At 52.0% G+C, this 16,260-nt stretch overlaps 1 protein-coding gene across 1 annotated transcript in view; it reads left to right on the top strand.

Moving 5' to 3' along the window:
• The first annotated feature begins 5,170 nt into the window (after nucleotides 1–5,170).
• CPAMD8 (C3 and PZP like alpha-2-macroglobulin domain containing 8) overlaps nucleotides 5,171–16,260 on the top strand; it is a 56,309-nt gene continuing 45,219 nt past the window's right edge. The window contains exons 1-8 of the mRNA XM_016209390.2: nucleotides 5,171–5,400; nucleotides 8,869–9,020; nucleotides 10,713–10,735; nucleotides 12,519–12,684; nucleotides 12,761–12,813; nucleotides 14,562–14,579; nucleotides 14,996–15,050; nucleotides 16,032–16,145. Coding sequence (XP_016064876.2) covers nucleotides 5,171–5,400; nucleotides 8,869–9,020; nucleotides 10,713–10,735; nucleotides 12,519–12,684; nucleotides 12,761–12,813; nucleotides 14,562–14,579; nucleotides 14,996–15,050; nucleotides 16,032–16,145 — 811 coding nt within the window. The remainder of the gene's footprint in view (nucleotides 5,401–8,868; nucleotides 9,021–10,712; nucleotides 10,736–12,518; nucleotides 12,685–12,760; nucleotides 12,814–14,561; nucleotides 14,580–14,995; nucleotides 15,051–16,031; nucleotides 16,146–16,260) is intronic.

Below are 16,260 nucleotides of genomic sequence, written 5' to 3'. Positions count from 1 at the left end.
TTCACTTCAGGGACTTTGAGGCCCTTCCCTGGCCTCAGCAGAAATACGGTTGGTTTTCTCCACCGAGTTTGATAAGCTGGGAAGAGTGCCTCTGGCATGAACCTCGAAAACATCATGCTGAGTGAAAGAAATGAGTCCCCAAAGCCCACATGATGCATGATTCCATCTACATGAAATGTCCAGAACAGACAGATCCACAGAGACGGAAAGTGGATTAGTGGTTGCCAGGGTGGGGGAGGGGAATGGAGAGTGACTGCTCATGTGGACAGGATCGCCTTTGGGGGTGATAGAAATGTTTTAGAAATAGGTTATGGTGATGGTTGCAAAGCTCTGTAAATATACTAAAAACTGTTGAATTGCACATTTTAAGTGGGTGAACTTTACGGGAAGTAAATTTTATCTTGATAAAGTTGAAAGAGAAAGAAAGAAAGAAAGAAAGAAAGAGAGAGAGAGAGAGAGAGAAAGAGAAAGAAAGAGAGAGAGAAAGAAAGAGAAAGAAAGAAAGAAAGAAAGAAAGAAAGAAAGAAAGAAAGAGAAAGAAAGAAAGAAAGAAAGAAAGAAAGAAAGAAAGAAAGAAAGAAAGAAAGAAAGAAAGAAAGAAAGAAGAAAGAAAAGGAAGGAAGGAAGAAAGAGAAGGAAGGAAGGAGGAAGGAAGGGGGAGGGAGGGAAGGAAGGAAGGATGCTATGGTAGAGAAAGGAGGTAATGAGGCCTGAGGTGTGCTCCCCGGAGCTAAAGCCCATTGGAGATGCCCAAGTGACTAAGGATGGGCTGGGGGGAGGTGGGAGTGAGCCCACTTGGCTCTCAGGGCAGTGGGAGGCCAAGTGCCCAGGGTTGGGTGGGGTGTGGCCTAGGGAGCCAGGAGGGCGAGGGAGCCTTGGAAGGTTTGTACAAAGGAGCAATGAAATGTTTCCTCCTACAAAGCAGTGTGTGGGAACTGGTCCCTCCCGCTTCTGGCTGCCTGGCCCCAGTGTCACACCTGAGAAGCTCCCACCTGCACAATGGGAAGAGGCGCCCTATATGGGCTCTCAACTAATCCCTGGGCTCAGGCTGGCTTTACATCAGGTTCCAGTCCTCACTGTTGCCCTGTGATGTAAGTCCTACCATCAGAAGATCCAGAACCCACTTGTTAGAATGGATTTTCCTAAATATTGTGAGCTGCTGAGAGCTAGACAGCCTGGTCTATCTTTGAGCACCTTGTTTACCTGGTGGGTGGTGTCCATAGACACAGGATGAGAGAAGGAAAGAAGGGGAGGAAGTAGTCACTTCCTGTCTACACCAGCCCACCTTACCTGGGGGCTGTCTATACCAGTCTACCTCACTTGGGGACTGTCTACCTCACTTGGATTGGACATGCAGTTGGCCATGTGACTGTCCCAGGCTCTGCCCCCTGCAGACCCATTCCCTGCAGGGCTGAGTGAGTCCACCACGGGGAGCAGAGGGTGCCCCCCCCCAGAACCCCACTGTATGTTTGGAGCTGCTCGTGGCCTGGTGCCTCCTCAGTCCTTCCTGGCCTAGAGTGTGTCCAAAATATTCCTGGCACTGAGTTGGCATCTTCCCCAGGACAGAATTGGCTGGCATTGAATTTGCATCTTCCCAAGGCAGGCCAGGGCATTCACTGTGGTGCTTTTATTTCCAGCCCTGTTTGCCCAGAAGACGTAAGTTGCCAGGGCTCCCATTTAGGGCTGAATCATCTGGGCATCAGTTTTCTCATCAGTCAAACATCAGCACTGGCCCAAGTGCTGTCAGAGGCTGCTCTCATCTCATGGGATCCTCCAGTGAATAAATGGTGGGGCCCAGGTGGCAGCCTAAGAAACCAATGAAGATGCCTGGAGGCGTCTGACTCCAAGCCATGCTGGGGGCTCTGGTGCTGGTAAGAAGGGCTGCAGATGGCACCTCCACACTCTTCCTAGGACAGACACACATGCACACATCCCACAGGTGCATGGCCCCCAGGTGAGGCTGGCAGGTGCAGACAGCCTCCAGGTAAAGTGGGCAGGTGTAGTCAGTGTCCAGGTGATGTGGGCAGGTGTAGACAACCCCCAGGTAAGGTGGTTGGGTTCATGACTCTGTAGGTGAGATGGGCAGGTACAGACCACACAGTACAGGGACTCATTTGGAGGCATAGCCACCCAGCTGAGGGGGCCTCCTGCAAGGGGCTTCACAATGTCAAAGCCCCTGGACAGGGCCTGAAAGATGAGAATGAGCCGTATGGAAGCACAGGGCAGATTAGTGAGTGGCCTCCCCAATATTACATGCGATATACATATGCTAAAAATTTTTGTCATTTATCTGAGATGCAAATTAAACTCTATTTTTATTTGCTAACTCTGGCAAACCTACACCAATTTCATGCTTTTTCTCTGCTGGAAACATTGCTATTTAGCCCAATGTTTACTTACAGTCTCTCTGTCTTTCAGGTGTATACCCAAAAGTGGAATAACTAGACCATATAGTGATTCTATGCTCCTCTTTTTGAGGAACTGCCAGACTGTTTCCACAGTGGCTGCACCATTTTACATCTCCATGAGCAGTGCACATGAATCTTGATTTCTCCACATCCTTGCCAACACTTGCTATTGTCTGTTTTTTAAAAATAATACTGTTGTGTAGGTGTGAAGTGGTATTTCATGGTGGTTTTGATTTGCCTTTGCCTGCTGATTAGTGATGTTTCACCTGTGTGTTGGCCATTTTTATGTCTTCTTTGGAGAAATGCCTGTTCAGAGTTTTTGCCCATTGTTGAACTGGTTTATATGCTTTTTGTTATTGTTGCATTGTGGGCACTCTTTATATATTCTGGATAGTAATCCCTTACCAGATATATGATTTGCAAATATTTTGTCCCATCCTGTGGGTTGTCTAAAGTCCTGTTGTTTTAAGCCATCAAATTTATGGTAATTTGTTCCAGCAGGCACAGGAAATTCATCCTGTGCTCTTCCTCCCGTGCTTCTACCAGACCGGGAATGCATGTATGGTGTGTATACACACACAGACATGCACCAAGACATTACAACCATTGTTGGGAGGGTGAATGCATGTTCCTCTCCATGTGCATCAGGCAGAGTGCTGGACAGATTTGGCCTGGATTTTTCTCCATCTGTAAAGGTGTCCTGGAAGGCACTTTCCTGCTCCTAGGAGATTCCCAGCAGCTTTTGCATCTTTTTCCTGAGCAAATTTTCCTGCTGGCTGTTGCTCTTTTCTGGACACCTTGAAGTCCTTGAGAAGATATTCAGGTTGGCTCTCTGGACCCTTTGGACTTGGGGAAAACCAAAAGCCCTCTTGCTGCGCTCGTTGCTGAGATCGGGTAAGACCAGAGGAGGAGCCTCCCTCAAAGCTCACACGGGACCCTAGGTCTCTGCTCCTCCAAGGAGTCAGCAGCCCTGGTCCTCATGTGCTGGGGCCTAGGGGACACAGGGGGCAGGAAGACCCCCCCAGTCCCCCTTCCTCAGCACCTGGCTATGCCCCCCAGGCAGCAGGAAGTGAAAGCCCTTGAGTCTTGTTGCAATAGCCTCCCTGTTTTCCTTTCCCTGCTCGGTCCACCTCCCACTCTTGTCCCCCTCTCCTCACTTTCCCTGCTTCAAGGGCTCACATACGGCACCTCCTTCATCTGTTTGTCCCTCGTCCTGTGGACGCACAGGCTGCCTCTGGTTGTTCACTGCCTCTCACCACCTGACTGCTTGGCTGCGTCACCTTGGTTACACCCTTTTCCTTTAGTGGGGTCAAAGGTCACATGAAGTTTTAGCTTCATTAGTGTCGCTGGTGGTTCCCCAAGTGACATCGTAGCTGTGCCTGCCTGGGCAGGAAGCATCCCACGCCACAGCTGCCCCTGCACACAGGCATGCCCTGCTTTCCCTCTGGCTTTGGGGGCTGGGCTGGGTAGGGCAGAACGAGCTATGAGGGTTTTATTAGAAGATCCTGCTTGGTGACCGAGTGCTTGTAGGCTGGCACCTCCTCCTGGTCTCTCAGCACCGCCACTGCCCATGCTGCTCCCTCGCCTACTCCGGTTCCTGCGCTGCCCCCTCCTCCATCACCTGTGGCAGATCCTGTGTGTCCTGAAGGCCCCCTGCCTGCCCAGGGCTTGGTCCGAAGCCTATGGGGAAGGCTGGCGGAGGAGGCTGCCTGGAGAGCCCACCGTGCCCGGGAGCAAAGAGGGTCCAGGAAGGAGCAGGACTGGGCAGGCACAGGAGGAGGGTGCAGGGGCAGAGTTTGAACAAAGGCAGGCAGTGGGGTCAGCACAGGGTGCAGGAGGAGCTAGGGTGAGGCTGGGCCATCAAGGCAGCCTCAGGGCAGCCCCAAGTTTGGACTTGGTCCCCATAAACACTAAAGAGGCCTCAGGCCAGTTGTAGGGGGTGATACTGGAGGGAGTGGGGAGAGGACTTGAACATGACATTGAAAGGAGGTGCCCCCACCAGAGGGACCTACAACAGGGGGACCATCTTTGAGCTGGAGACACTGGGAGAGGCAGGAGGGGATCCCTGCCCTCAAGAGAAGAAGGGGTGCTGGCCCACCTCTGCTGTTTGTCAGAGAAAAAAGGAGATTCAGAGAGGAAGGGGCCTTGCCCAGGGGATTTGCAGACCCCGGGGATGGGGAGAGGGCAGAAGTGAGGAGAGACAAGGACCTGGAGGTAGCTGTGAGTCTGGAGGGTTGGCCCCCTAGCCAGCCTTAGCTTCTCCAAAGGGCTCCGCTCCTCAAGCTCTGCTCATGGCACAAGTCTCCAGGGTGGGGGCGAGGGGAGTTTGGGGGGACACAGCAGGCCCTGCATGGTGGGGGGTGAAAAGGGCACAGAGCCGCCCCACCCCTATGCGGGGCGGGGACGGGTCCATGTCCACCGAGGGGCCTCGGGTTGGCGGCTTGGGGGGCGGACCCACAGGGTGGAAGCAAGGACAGTGCGGAGACGGGGGCGGGTTTGGGGAGGGTATTGGGCCGCGGCGGAGGGGCAGAGGGGATAGGTCGGGTCGCTGAGGGGAAGGGGATGGGCCGGGACTGGGGGCGCATCCGGGCAGGGGGCGGGTCCCGGGAGCGAGTGGGGAGAGTCGGTGGTGGGGATGAGTTCGGGGCGGGACAGGCAGGGGCGGGGAGGGGCGGGGCGCGCGGGGCGGGTCCGGCCGAGGCGGGTCCGGGGAGGGGGCTGGTCCCCGCTGCCCCAGCCTGGCCGGGCTCGGAGCAGGGCGCATGGCGCAGGGCGCAAGGCGCCGGGGCTGCGAACAAAGGGCCCCCGGCGGCGCAGCGGGGACAGAGGCGCTCGGACCCCAGCCCCAGTCCAACCCGGTCCTGGCCCCCTCCCTGGGTGCAGCGTCTCCGCGGAGCCGGAAAATGTGGGGAGCCCTACTTGGGCCGCTGCTCCGGCTCCTGCTGCTGCTGTCGCCGAGGGACGGCATGCACGCCGCGCAGCCCCAGGCCCCGTGAGTAGCCCCGGGCGACAGAGAAGGCTGGCCGCCTTCTCTGGGTGGGAGTCTCGGAGATTGGCTCAGAGAGGTGCAGCGACCGGTCCAAGGGCACACAGCCTCTGCGCTGGGTGGCACCTAGATTCTAGTCCCCCAATACTTACGGGTCGGACTGGGAAACAGGGAACTCTGAGGCTTCACAAGTGGCCCCCTGGAGGTACAGGGACTCACCAGAGCTCAGGCTGCAAGCCCACCCACCTCACCTCTCTCCCTTGGGTGACCGTGGCTGTCATCTGGGGTGGTGATTTCAAGTTGTCCGTGGCATGAAGGTAAGAGGTTCGCCTTTTGGCTGAGAAATGGGAGAGAGTTCGTTTTCCTAGGAAGGGTGTGGTGGTGGGGGAGGAAGTGTTTGTTTGGTTTCCACATTTTTCTTGGAGTTCTCTTACAGAGCTTCTGGTGGACTGACACAGTGAGGAGGTGAATTAACTAGCTGCTAAGGAGAATTTCCCATGAGCTGGCTTCATAGGGAAATTTTCCAGACCTGCTCAGTTCGGGTTAGCCCTGCAAGACTGTGGGTTCAGGGGGGCTGCCTCCAGCTGCCCAAGCTCAGCCTTTTCATTCAGCTCAGCCTTTATAAGGTGGTTTGTTCAAGCAGCCCTTGTCTAGGAGTTCCCAGAAAACAGGGCACCAGTGGGTCTGGGTGGGTGGCAGCGCCTCCAGCCACACTGCTCCTTTGGGATCACAATTTGAAAAGACACCACACTGCACTTCGAGCAATGGGATTTTCCTCCCCTGGACCTTGTGAAGTTGGAATCCAGCAAACTTTTGTGCTGATGTGACACCTTTTAGAATATCAGTTCTCAGCCAGGGGGTGATTTTTGTCCCCTTGGGGTCATTCAGCATTATCCAGAGGCATTTTGGTGTTGTCACATCCAGGGGGAGGAAATGCTGCTGGAATCTACTGGGCAGGAGATAGAGATGCTGCTAAACATTCTGCCACTTATGATGAGCCCCCAACACACAGCATGACACAGCCCTAAATGAGAGACCCTGCCTTATGTGGACCAAGTTCAGAGTCCCTTTGTTGAAGAGTTTCAAACAGGGTTTGACGAAATGAGCCCTGGGATCTTACCACTGTTGGGTGAAATGGAACCCATGCTGGGAGACACAGTGACGGACTTGGGGTTCAAGATTAGCTGGCCTCTGAGCCTCGGTCCACCGGCCTGGAGGATCTCACTTTAGGAAAAGCTCTGGATTGTGCCCCCATGTGTTTTTTTCATGAGAAATCCCTGGACCCAGAAAACAGCATGGATTTGCAAGAGTTGTAAGATCAACACTGCACTTTACCAAACACCACTTTTTTTCCAGGTCCAAAAGATGAGAAGCCAGTGTCAGCCCAAATATCAGGGTTGACAGTGATTGGCTGGTGAGCATACTACCAGCTGAAGCTCCTGACCCACAGGGAAAATTCATGTGGTTCTCTGGACCTTTGGGTGAAGAGGCTAACTAAGACCTGGATAAGGGCTCTAAAGGAGACCAAAGAAAACAAACATGTGGCTTGTATATTCCCCAGATGCTCTTCCACACTCAGCACATACTAGGTGGGAGGCCCCATGGATCAGCTGGGAGCTGGACGGAAAGACTCTGTTCTAATTGCGGCCACATTCCAGTGCAGCAGCGAGACAGGACACAGGAGCTCAGGGTCACTGTACGCCCGGGTTGATGCTGGAGTTAGATAGTAGCAGCATGTCCCTAGGGTGACTGTGTGCTCTGGACAGTATAGTACTCAGGATCATTGCATGTTCTGTGCACCGCTGAGGCCAGCACTGCCCAGGGGATCTCAGGGTCTTTGCACTCTCTTGTTGGTGCAGGAACTGGACACTGCACATCACATATGAAGCAAGGGTCTTCCCATGCTTAAAATGGTCCATGTCCATTCCCAGCATCACTGCATTCTGGGTGCTGGAGTCGGACAGAATATGGAATAAGATCCAGGGTCAGTACACATTCGTGTCAGTGCTGGATCTGGACATCCACGAAACCCAGGGCCACTGCACGCTCCAGAAGATATAGTTACATACCCAGGAACAGTGCATGCTCTGTGCATGGCTGGGGCCAAACAATGCACTCAGGAACCCAGTTGGCAGGCACTTGTTGGTGCTGGAGTCAGAACATTACTCCTTCCAGTCATTGCTGGGTCTGGCCAGTGTACCTTTGAAATTAGGGTCTTTGCCCACTCTCATTAGTGCCAGAGTCATATAGGAGAGGGTAGGTCCTCGAGATCCTTGCAGGCTCTGGTTGGTCCTGCAGTTGGACAGTACACATAGGAACCCAGGGTGCATGAACTCTGGTCATTGAGCCAGATAGAGCACAGCAGGCTCCCAGTGTCAGTGCTGCAGGAACCCATTGTGTCTTTTGAAATGCCAGACTTTTCATGAAGTTTTAATGAAGTCATTTATCAGTGATTTCTCTGATGGACTGGGAATGTGCTGTTAGTATCTTATTCATGAAATCTTTGCCCAACACAAGTTCACAAAGCCTTTCTCCTGTGTTTTCTTCTAGTGCTTTTATAGTTTTACATTTAGCACTTGTTGCATTGTGAGCAGGTCCTGTGGTTATGGATGAGCCTTTGTAATTTTCAGTGGAAAGCTGCAGACTATGAGGAGGCAGGAACTCAGGTGGGCAGGGCTGGGACTCAGGCCAGGTACCCCAAGGGCACCCAGGGCCTTCTCCTGCCTGGCTGTGTGATCTGGTGCACATTCCTTCTCCTTCTGCAAGGCCAGTTCTCCTGTCTGGAAATGTGGATAAGGATACCTTTTTTCCAGAAGTGTCTTCACAGTCAAGCTGAGGATTTTTAGAGGGATGTTTTGATTCCATGGTTCGCGGAGCTTTTCCTGTGTCAGGTCATTTAGTTTGTTTTCAGAGTTTTATTCTTAAAATTAATGCTGTGGGAAGCTCCTTGCTTCTTTCCACTGGGTTCCATTCTGGCTGCCTGGGTTCAAATCCTGGTCTCTCACTGACTCAGGCACATGACCTGGCTTCTCCAGGACTTAATTTCTGACTCTGTAAATGGGAGATGTTCACACTTCTCACAGAGTGGCTGGGCGGATGAAGTAGAGTCCTGCCCATTAGCCTACAGGGAAGAGTATTTTAGACTGCATGCGACAAGTGAAAATGTCCAATGGCAGAGAAAAGGCCAGAGGCCAGAATGCGGATATCGAAGGGGGTGTGTGTGGTGCTGGGTAGATTCAGAGAGGCCAGATTCTTACCTCATGAAGGCTTCAGAGGTGAATAAGCCAGTCCGTGGTCTTCAGGAGCTCATAGTTTGATGGGGAACATAGGCACATAAAGTGACCATGCTCTCGGGGTGTGGTCAGGCTTAGGTGGGAGTCAGCTTGGGGTGCACCCTGACCCTGCCTGTGTGGCAGGCAAGCCAGGGGTGGGTCAGGCACCCTTGGCCTTCACCATGGTTCTCCTCTCCTGCAGGGGCTATTTGATCGCTGCACCCTCTGTCTTCCGCTCGGGAGTGGAGGAAGTCATCAGCGTGACCATCTTTAACTCCCCAAGGGAAGTCATGGTCCAGGCTCAGTTGGTGGCCCAGGGCGAGGCAGTGGCATGGAGCCAGGGAGCCATCCTGGGTAGGTCCCTGCGGAGTCTGACAGGGGCTTCTTCTACCTTTGCACAGTGGAGCAGTTTGCTGGCCTTCAGGGCTTTGGCAGGGTGGGCACTGCTTTGCTTCCTCCCATATTACCTCCCCAGAACTCCAGCAGGAGAGGGAGGGCAGACTGAATTCTCCCCATGTCACAGATAAAGAGAGTAAGACCCAGGAGGGACAGCCACCTGCCCAGAATGGGAAATCAGAATACTTTGCTCCTTTGCAGCCCAGGTTCTATGGGTACAGATATGGATGGAGTAAAGCACCCTTTTGTGTCAGCTTTGGCTAGAGGTGGGATGGGGGCCACATCAGACCTTTCACTGAGCTTTGACCCCTCCCCTCACCCCCCATGTGGTGTTGGATCTAGACCTGGGCTTACAGCTGAGTGGAGCTTAAGCCCTCAGCCAGCCTCTCCCACAGTTTCCTTGGTAAACTGCAGATAACAACAGCGCTGGCCTCCTGGGCAAAGGTGGTGAGACCAGGGCCCTGCCTTGGGGGCACCCAGTCTGGCAAAGTGGGTCACTCATTCCTCATGTGGAGCATGAGCATGATGCAGCCACAGGAGACACAGAGATGATGCTGGGCTCTAGTGGGACAGCACCTGTCCTCTGGGGGGACATGGGGAGGCTGGCCTGGCGTGGAAACTAGGAGAAGGGACTGGGTGGGCAGGAAGAGTGCAGGCAGTCCCTATTCCACTCCAGTGGCCAGCCCTGAAACCCAACTCAGGTTGGTTTCAACAACAGAGTTTTAGGGGTTCTAATAACTAGAAAAGTCCATGGACATTTCTAGCCATCTCCTGGCCCCATTTCTGCATGGGCCTGTGTCTCCTCAAAGCTCAGAGGAAGTGGTTGTGGGGTTCCCAGGATTCCTTCTGAGTGGCCCATCTTAGGTCATATGCTCAACTCTGACCCAGTCCCTGTGACCAGGGAGAAGGCCTATGCTGATTGGTTCATTTTGGGTCATATGCTTAATCTTGACCCAATCCTTGTGACCAAGGTCAAGGCCTATGCTGGTTGGCCTATCTTGGGTCATCATGTGCTCAACCCTGAGCCAATCACAGTGATCAGGGCCAAGGCCTATGTAGATTTGCAGGGACCCCCACCGAATGACATGGACTGGGAACTGGGCAGATGGTTCCCACAAGGAAATCAGGGTTTGGCTAGTGAGGAATTGATTCTGGGAGACAGAAACAGTAGATGCCTAAATAGGGCTTGAAGGCCAGAAAGCCCCTAGAGGTGTCGGAATAACAAATGACTCCATTTGGGTCGAAGAGAGAGGTGATGGGAGATTAGTCAGATCCACTCGAGCAAGGTCCACTGGGGACCTCAGTCTCCTCTTCTTTCCCCTGTTCCTCTTCACTGGAGTTTTCTCTTTGCTCCTCTCACAGCTTACCTTGGGCAGAGGCCAAGGGTGAAGTGAATCAAGTTTGCAGGCCGGCCAACTTTCCCCTGAATAGCTCAGCTTTGTCTGTCCCCTCCGGCCTTTAGCTCTCACCAGTTTGGAGGAAACCTCTCACTTCTGCCAATCCCAGCCCAGCCCAGCGTGACCCAGAGATTGTCCATAGAAAATCTCTCTGGGTTGAGAAACTCCTGTTTGTAAGGCCGCAGCCCAGGGAGGTTGGGCAGGAAAACACAGCTTCTGATTTAACCCTTTTTTGTTTATTTTCATTTTTTAGATAAAGGGACAATCAAACTCAAGGTAAGCTATGAATTTTTAAAATCATAAACTCTACCTTGGAAATAAAGAACTGAATTGGAATGGAACAAGAGAAAAGTCATAAACAGCAATGTAAAATTGATTGATGAGGAAAGAATTTATCAAAGGAGAAAAGTCACCCATAATCTCTTTCCCCATACTTTTCACTTTTTCATGTTTCCTGCAAATCCTTGTCTATGTGAGGACGTTTACTTTCATAGTTGCAATGAAAGGGTATCCACCATGGTGTTCCCTGTTGTTTTCTCTAAACACACCATATAAACATACTTCTATGATTTCAAGTCTCTATAATTGTATTTTGCATCTTGTTGTAAACAACACCTTATTGCATCCCTTTTGTATACTGTTGATCCTTGAACAATGAGGGAGTTACTGGCGCAATGCCCCCATGCAGTCAAAAATCTGTGTATAACTTTTGATGCCCCTTAAGGGGGGAGGAAGAGAGAGAGAGAGAGAAACATGGATTTGTTGTTCTACCCATTTATGCACTCATTGGTTGTTTCTTGTATGTGCCCTGACTGGGGATCGAACCTGCAACCTTTGTGCATTGGGACGACACTTTAACCAACTGAACTACTTGGTCAGGGCAGTTTTGCTCTGTTTTAGAAGACACAGCATGGCCTGCCCATGGCACCCCCTTCCCCCACACATTAGAGACCAAATTTTCCGCAGCCTTGTTGGCATTGAATATTGTTATTTAAAAACTTCTTTACATACCAAACTACACTGTAGGTAATTCTCTGACGTGGGTTTTTAAACTGGAGTCCTTGGATTTTCAGGGGTTTGTAAGCACTGAAATTGTAGGCGTTTACTGAGTTAGCTAGTCCTTAACTTTTACCAGATGCTCAAAGGAATCCCTAAATGAATGGGCTAAATTGAAAGTCATTGTTAATTATAATGTGCCCTCTGCCAGTGATCAGAATGAAGCCTGAGGTGGTTCCTCTTCCAGCGGTTGTGTCATTAGTACCTAAGAGCTGTGGCAAGGAGGTCAATTATAGAACTCTTTTTCTCTCTGTGACATTTGGCAATGACTAGAGACATTTATGGATGTCCCAGCGGTGATGGTGGGGTTGCTGCTGGCATCTAGTGGGTAGAGACCAGGGATGCTGCTCAACACTCCACGGTGCCCAGACCTCCCCACCCCAGAGAACAAACCAGCCCCAAATGTCAACAGTTGGGAAACCATCAAGAAATACCCTCCAGCCACCCTTGCCAGCCTCCTCTGAGCCGGCCTGCTTCTTGTGAATCAGAAAGCAGGGCTGCCCGGACAGGGGTTAAGCTTATATGCTGCCCCCTGCCACCACACACAGGAAGGCACTCTTCACAGGATCGATGGGGATTTGTGTAGGAGACCAATGAACTCTGGGAGAGGGAGCCAGCAGATCTTAACCCACTAGATAGATGCCAATAGCACCTTCATCGCCAGTTATGACAATTAGAAATGTCTCCAGACACTGCAGGGTCCTCCTTCCCCGCCCCTAACCCAAGTTGAGAAATGCTCATCCAGAACTATTCTAAGTGCTACGGATCCAAGACCCTTCTGGGATCTCTAGTCTGTTGAGCAGCATCCCTGGCCTCCACCCTCTAGATGCCCTCCACTGAGCTGTGACACCCCAAAACGTCTCCAGAAACTGCCAAATATCTCCTGGGGGGCACAGTTACCTCGGGTGAGCACCCTCACCCTAGACCTCCACACTGCTTTTCCAACACCTTGGTCCCTTCCAGGGTGACATCCTGTTTCCAATGTTCCACGCTCTGCCTACAGGTGCCCACAGGCCTCTGGGGCCAGGCCCTCCTGAAGGTGTGGGGCCGACACCAGCAGGCAGAGGAGAGTACCCTCTTCCACAATCAGACCTCAGTGACCGTGGATGCGCGGGGAACCTCCGTGTTCATCCAGACCGACAAGCCAGTGTACAGGCCCCAGCACCGAGGTGGGTGGCTGGTGCGGGTTGGGGGAAGGGCTGGCCATGGCCTGGAGCTGCTACATGTCTCTTTCCTTTCTCCTAGTGCTCATAAGCGTCTTCACCGTCACCCCAGACCTGAGGCCCATCAGTGAGAAGGTGAGATTTGCTTCTAAACTGTGTGCCGGGAACACACCCACCTGAGATACCCTGGCCAGGGCCACCATCAACAACTGGCCTTTCTCCTCTGGCCTCTTACAATTTTTACCTCCAATTTTGGTTCTTTCCTGGGGCTCCACTTCCCCTGGGAGGCCCAGAAGGTGGTCTGTGCGGCAGAAGGAGGCAAGAATGCTGGTGGGTGCACTGTTCCTCGATAAGGGACACCAGTAGCCCTTGAAGTGGCCAGTACCCTTTCCTGCAGGCTTAGGAAGGATTTAAGTAGCTATTGGTTATCATTTGAAATCTTAGTAGCCCTGCATTTATTAGAAAGAAAATATAACTGCACAGCAAACCCATCATTTCTCCTTCGAAATAAACATATTCACAGAAAGAAGGCAGTGATTTTCTTTTAAGCTTTTATTTGGAAATAACTTCAAACATACAGAAAAGTTGGAAGAACAGCATAGAGAGATCCTGTATGCCCTTCATTCAGCCCAGGGATTGGCAAACTTTCTTTAAAAGTCTGGGTAGTAAATATGTTCAGGTCTGGGGGTGAGAAGGATTCTGTCACAATTACCCAGATCTGCTGTTGTTGAACAAACTCAGCCACAGACATATGTGAATGAATGGATGTGGCTGGGTGCCAATAAAGCTTTATTTACACAAATAATCAGAGGGCCAGATATGGCCGGAGGGCTGGAATTGACCAAGTAAGTCCTGATCTGGAGCAGTGGTTCTCAAATTTGAGTGTGCATCAGATTGCCCTGGGGGACTTGTTCAAACAGATTCCTGAGCCCTCCCCAGAGTTATTGATTCAGTAGTTTCTAGGGAGGTGCCTAAGGATCTGTGTTTCTAACAGGTTCCCAGTTGATGCTGCTGCTGGTCTAGGGAACACACTTTGAGAACCACAGGCCTAGATTCACCAATTACAAACATTTTGCTACATTTATGTGCTCTCGCTCTCTCTCTGTATATACACGTATGTACATACGTACTTATAAAATTACTTTAATGATAAATTATTTGAGCCTGGCTGGGCGTGGCTCAGTGGTTGAGCATCGACCTAGGATCCAGGCGATCAGGGTTTGATTCCCGGTCGGGGCACATGCCCGGGTTGTGGGCTGCAGCCGATCGGTGACTCTCTCATCATTGATGTTTCTATCTCTCTCTCTCCCTCTCCCTTCCTCTCTCTGAAATCAATAAAGATATATTTAAAAAAAAAAAGATAAATTATTTGAGAATAATTTGTAGTTATCACCCCTGAGCACCTATAGTCTTTAAGAATAAAAACATTCTTTTATCTAATCAAAGTACAGTCATCACATTTGTTGGCTGTTGTCATTTTTTAATTTGACAACCTAAGGAAAAGAGGATATTGCTCCTGACTAAATAGTCAGGTATTGTATGTTTTAAAATTTCTTGGGGCGCACTGGTTGAAAAGCACTGCTCTATGCATAGCTGTGTCTAAATCACCCCTTCTTATAAGGACACCAGTCCTATTTGATTAGGACCTATTCTAATGACCTTATTTTAAGTTGATTATCTCTATAAAGAACCATCTCCAAATACAGTTACATTCTGAAGTAGTAGGGATTAGGATGTGAGCATATGAATTTGGTGGGGTGGGGAGGCACAATTCAACCCATAAGAGCAACTCTGGGTGTCCCATGGGAACCAGGCCATGCACAGAGGGTTGGGGGGATTTTGGAATGGGGGTTGCTCACTGCCTCTGTTTGTCTTTGTTGCAGCTGGAAGCCTATGTCCTGGTGAGTGGCCTGCCCTCCTCGGCTTTGACTCTCAGCCTGGTTAGCTTTCTCTCAGCAAGACCTGATCTGTCTTCACTCACTGCCCGCCCACTGCTCCCCTCCTGCCCAGTGCCTCGAAAGGATGGCACCTGGTCCACACTGGCCCCTGGGTCCACTGTGGGACAGGCCAAGCGTGTGTCTGTCTGTCTCTTTGTAGACTGCACACAGATTCCTAACTGGTGATCCCTAAATGGTGAGACGGGGCTGGGCTTGTCCCCAAACAAGTCCCTACTGCATTCCAAGCTCTTGTTTGCTCCCATGTAAATGGCTAATGCGGGGCCTGCCCTCCATGCTTATCCTGCCCTGGAGGGCTCAGAAGGCCCACGCAGTGCCCAAGCACATGCTAGCTGCTCTGCCTTCACTGTGTGCCCCCGCAGGACCCCCGGGGCTCAAGGATCATGGAGTGGAGACGCTTGGAGCCGGCCTGCTGCGGTGAGCCTCCTCCCACCCTCTTCTCTCTTCCTCTGTGGCTTGGGGGCTGCACCTTAGGGTGGCAGATGCTATAAACCTTCAGGAAAATAGGATGTGCTCTGTCCGGGGACGCTCCGCCTCTGTTTCTCTGTGCCTGGGAGCCAGCTGGGGCACCTGCCCGTAACTGGGGACCTTTCTAGAACATTGGGACCTCATTTGTCGGCACCCCCTAATCTTCCTCCCACGGTAGGTCTTCCACCCCATCATACCCCACCCAGCACGAGATGGCAGAGGCTCTGCTTTGGCTGAGAAGCTGGCATTTTCTTCTTTCTCTATGACAATAAGGGCTATGTAACTGATCTCTCCCTTTTAGCTTTAACCCTAAGGGGAGTGGAGCCCTGAGAGAGGGGAAGTGGTAGGTGGGATTTGGGGGGACCGAGGAAAGCTGTGCAACCTCAGCCTGGAAAATACACACATGTGACAGACCATGTGCTTCTTCGAGCCAGACGTGGGGTGTGGGGCCTCTAGTAGGAGCATGGGCCATGGTGGTTTTTGCAGTGTCAGGCCTCCTAGTCCCTTGGGCTGGCCTTGACCCCTCCCCATGTCCACCCTTCTCTCGGGATTCTGAGGGCTGCTGAGAAGGGACAGGGCTGGACAGGGCGTGTGCAATCTCCCTAACCAAAGGAACGACTCAGGTGGGGAGCAGATTGAATGAGCTGAGTGTCCGCCTCCCTGGCTGATCTAGCTCCCGGCCTGCCTCACCTTGGCGGCAGGGCTCTCCCAGGACTCCCAGACGCAGTCTCTCGTGCTTCCCCCAGCCTGCAGGGGTGATTATTCTGCTGGGACCCACCCAGCCTTGGTGTGGTCTCCGGCCTCCCTGAGGGGCAGCTTAGGGTAGGGCGAGGCACAGGGTCCCCAGAGTGCCTCTACCTTGACCTCACTGCTCCTGGACACAGGGCCCAGCCAGCTCTCTGCACACATACTTGCCCTCTCTTGACACAGGCGTCACCAACATGACCTTCCCATTGTCCGACCAGCCGGTGCTGGGAGAATGGTTCATCTTTGTTGAAATGCAAGGCCACATGTACAACAAGTCCTTTGAAGTTCAAAAGTATGGTAAGTTGGAGAATCTAGGATTCTAGGATTTCAGATCTGGGAGAAACCACCGATCCAGGGGAGGATGTCGGGAGCCCCATACACTGAGGGCTCATGACGGCCAGGCTCGGTGTGG

Source organism: Miniopterus natalensis, chromosome 4 (assembly GCF_054644295.1).
Source record: "Miniopterus natalensis isolate mMinNat1 chromosome 4, mMinNat1.hap1, whole genome shotgun sequence".
Taxonomy (NCBI): domain Eukaryota; kingdom Metazoa; phylum Chordata; class Mammalia; order Chiroptera; family Miniopteridae; genus Miniopterus; species Miniopterus natalensis.
Note: the sequence above shows the minus strand (reverse complement) of the source record. Positions and strands in the feature narration are given on the sequence as shown.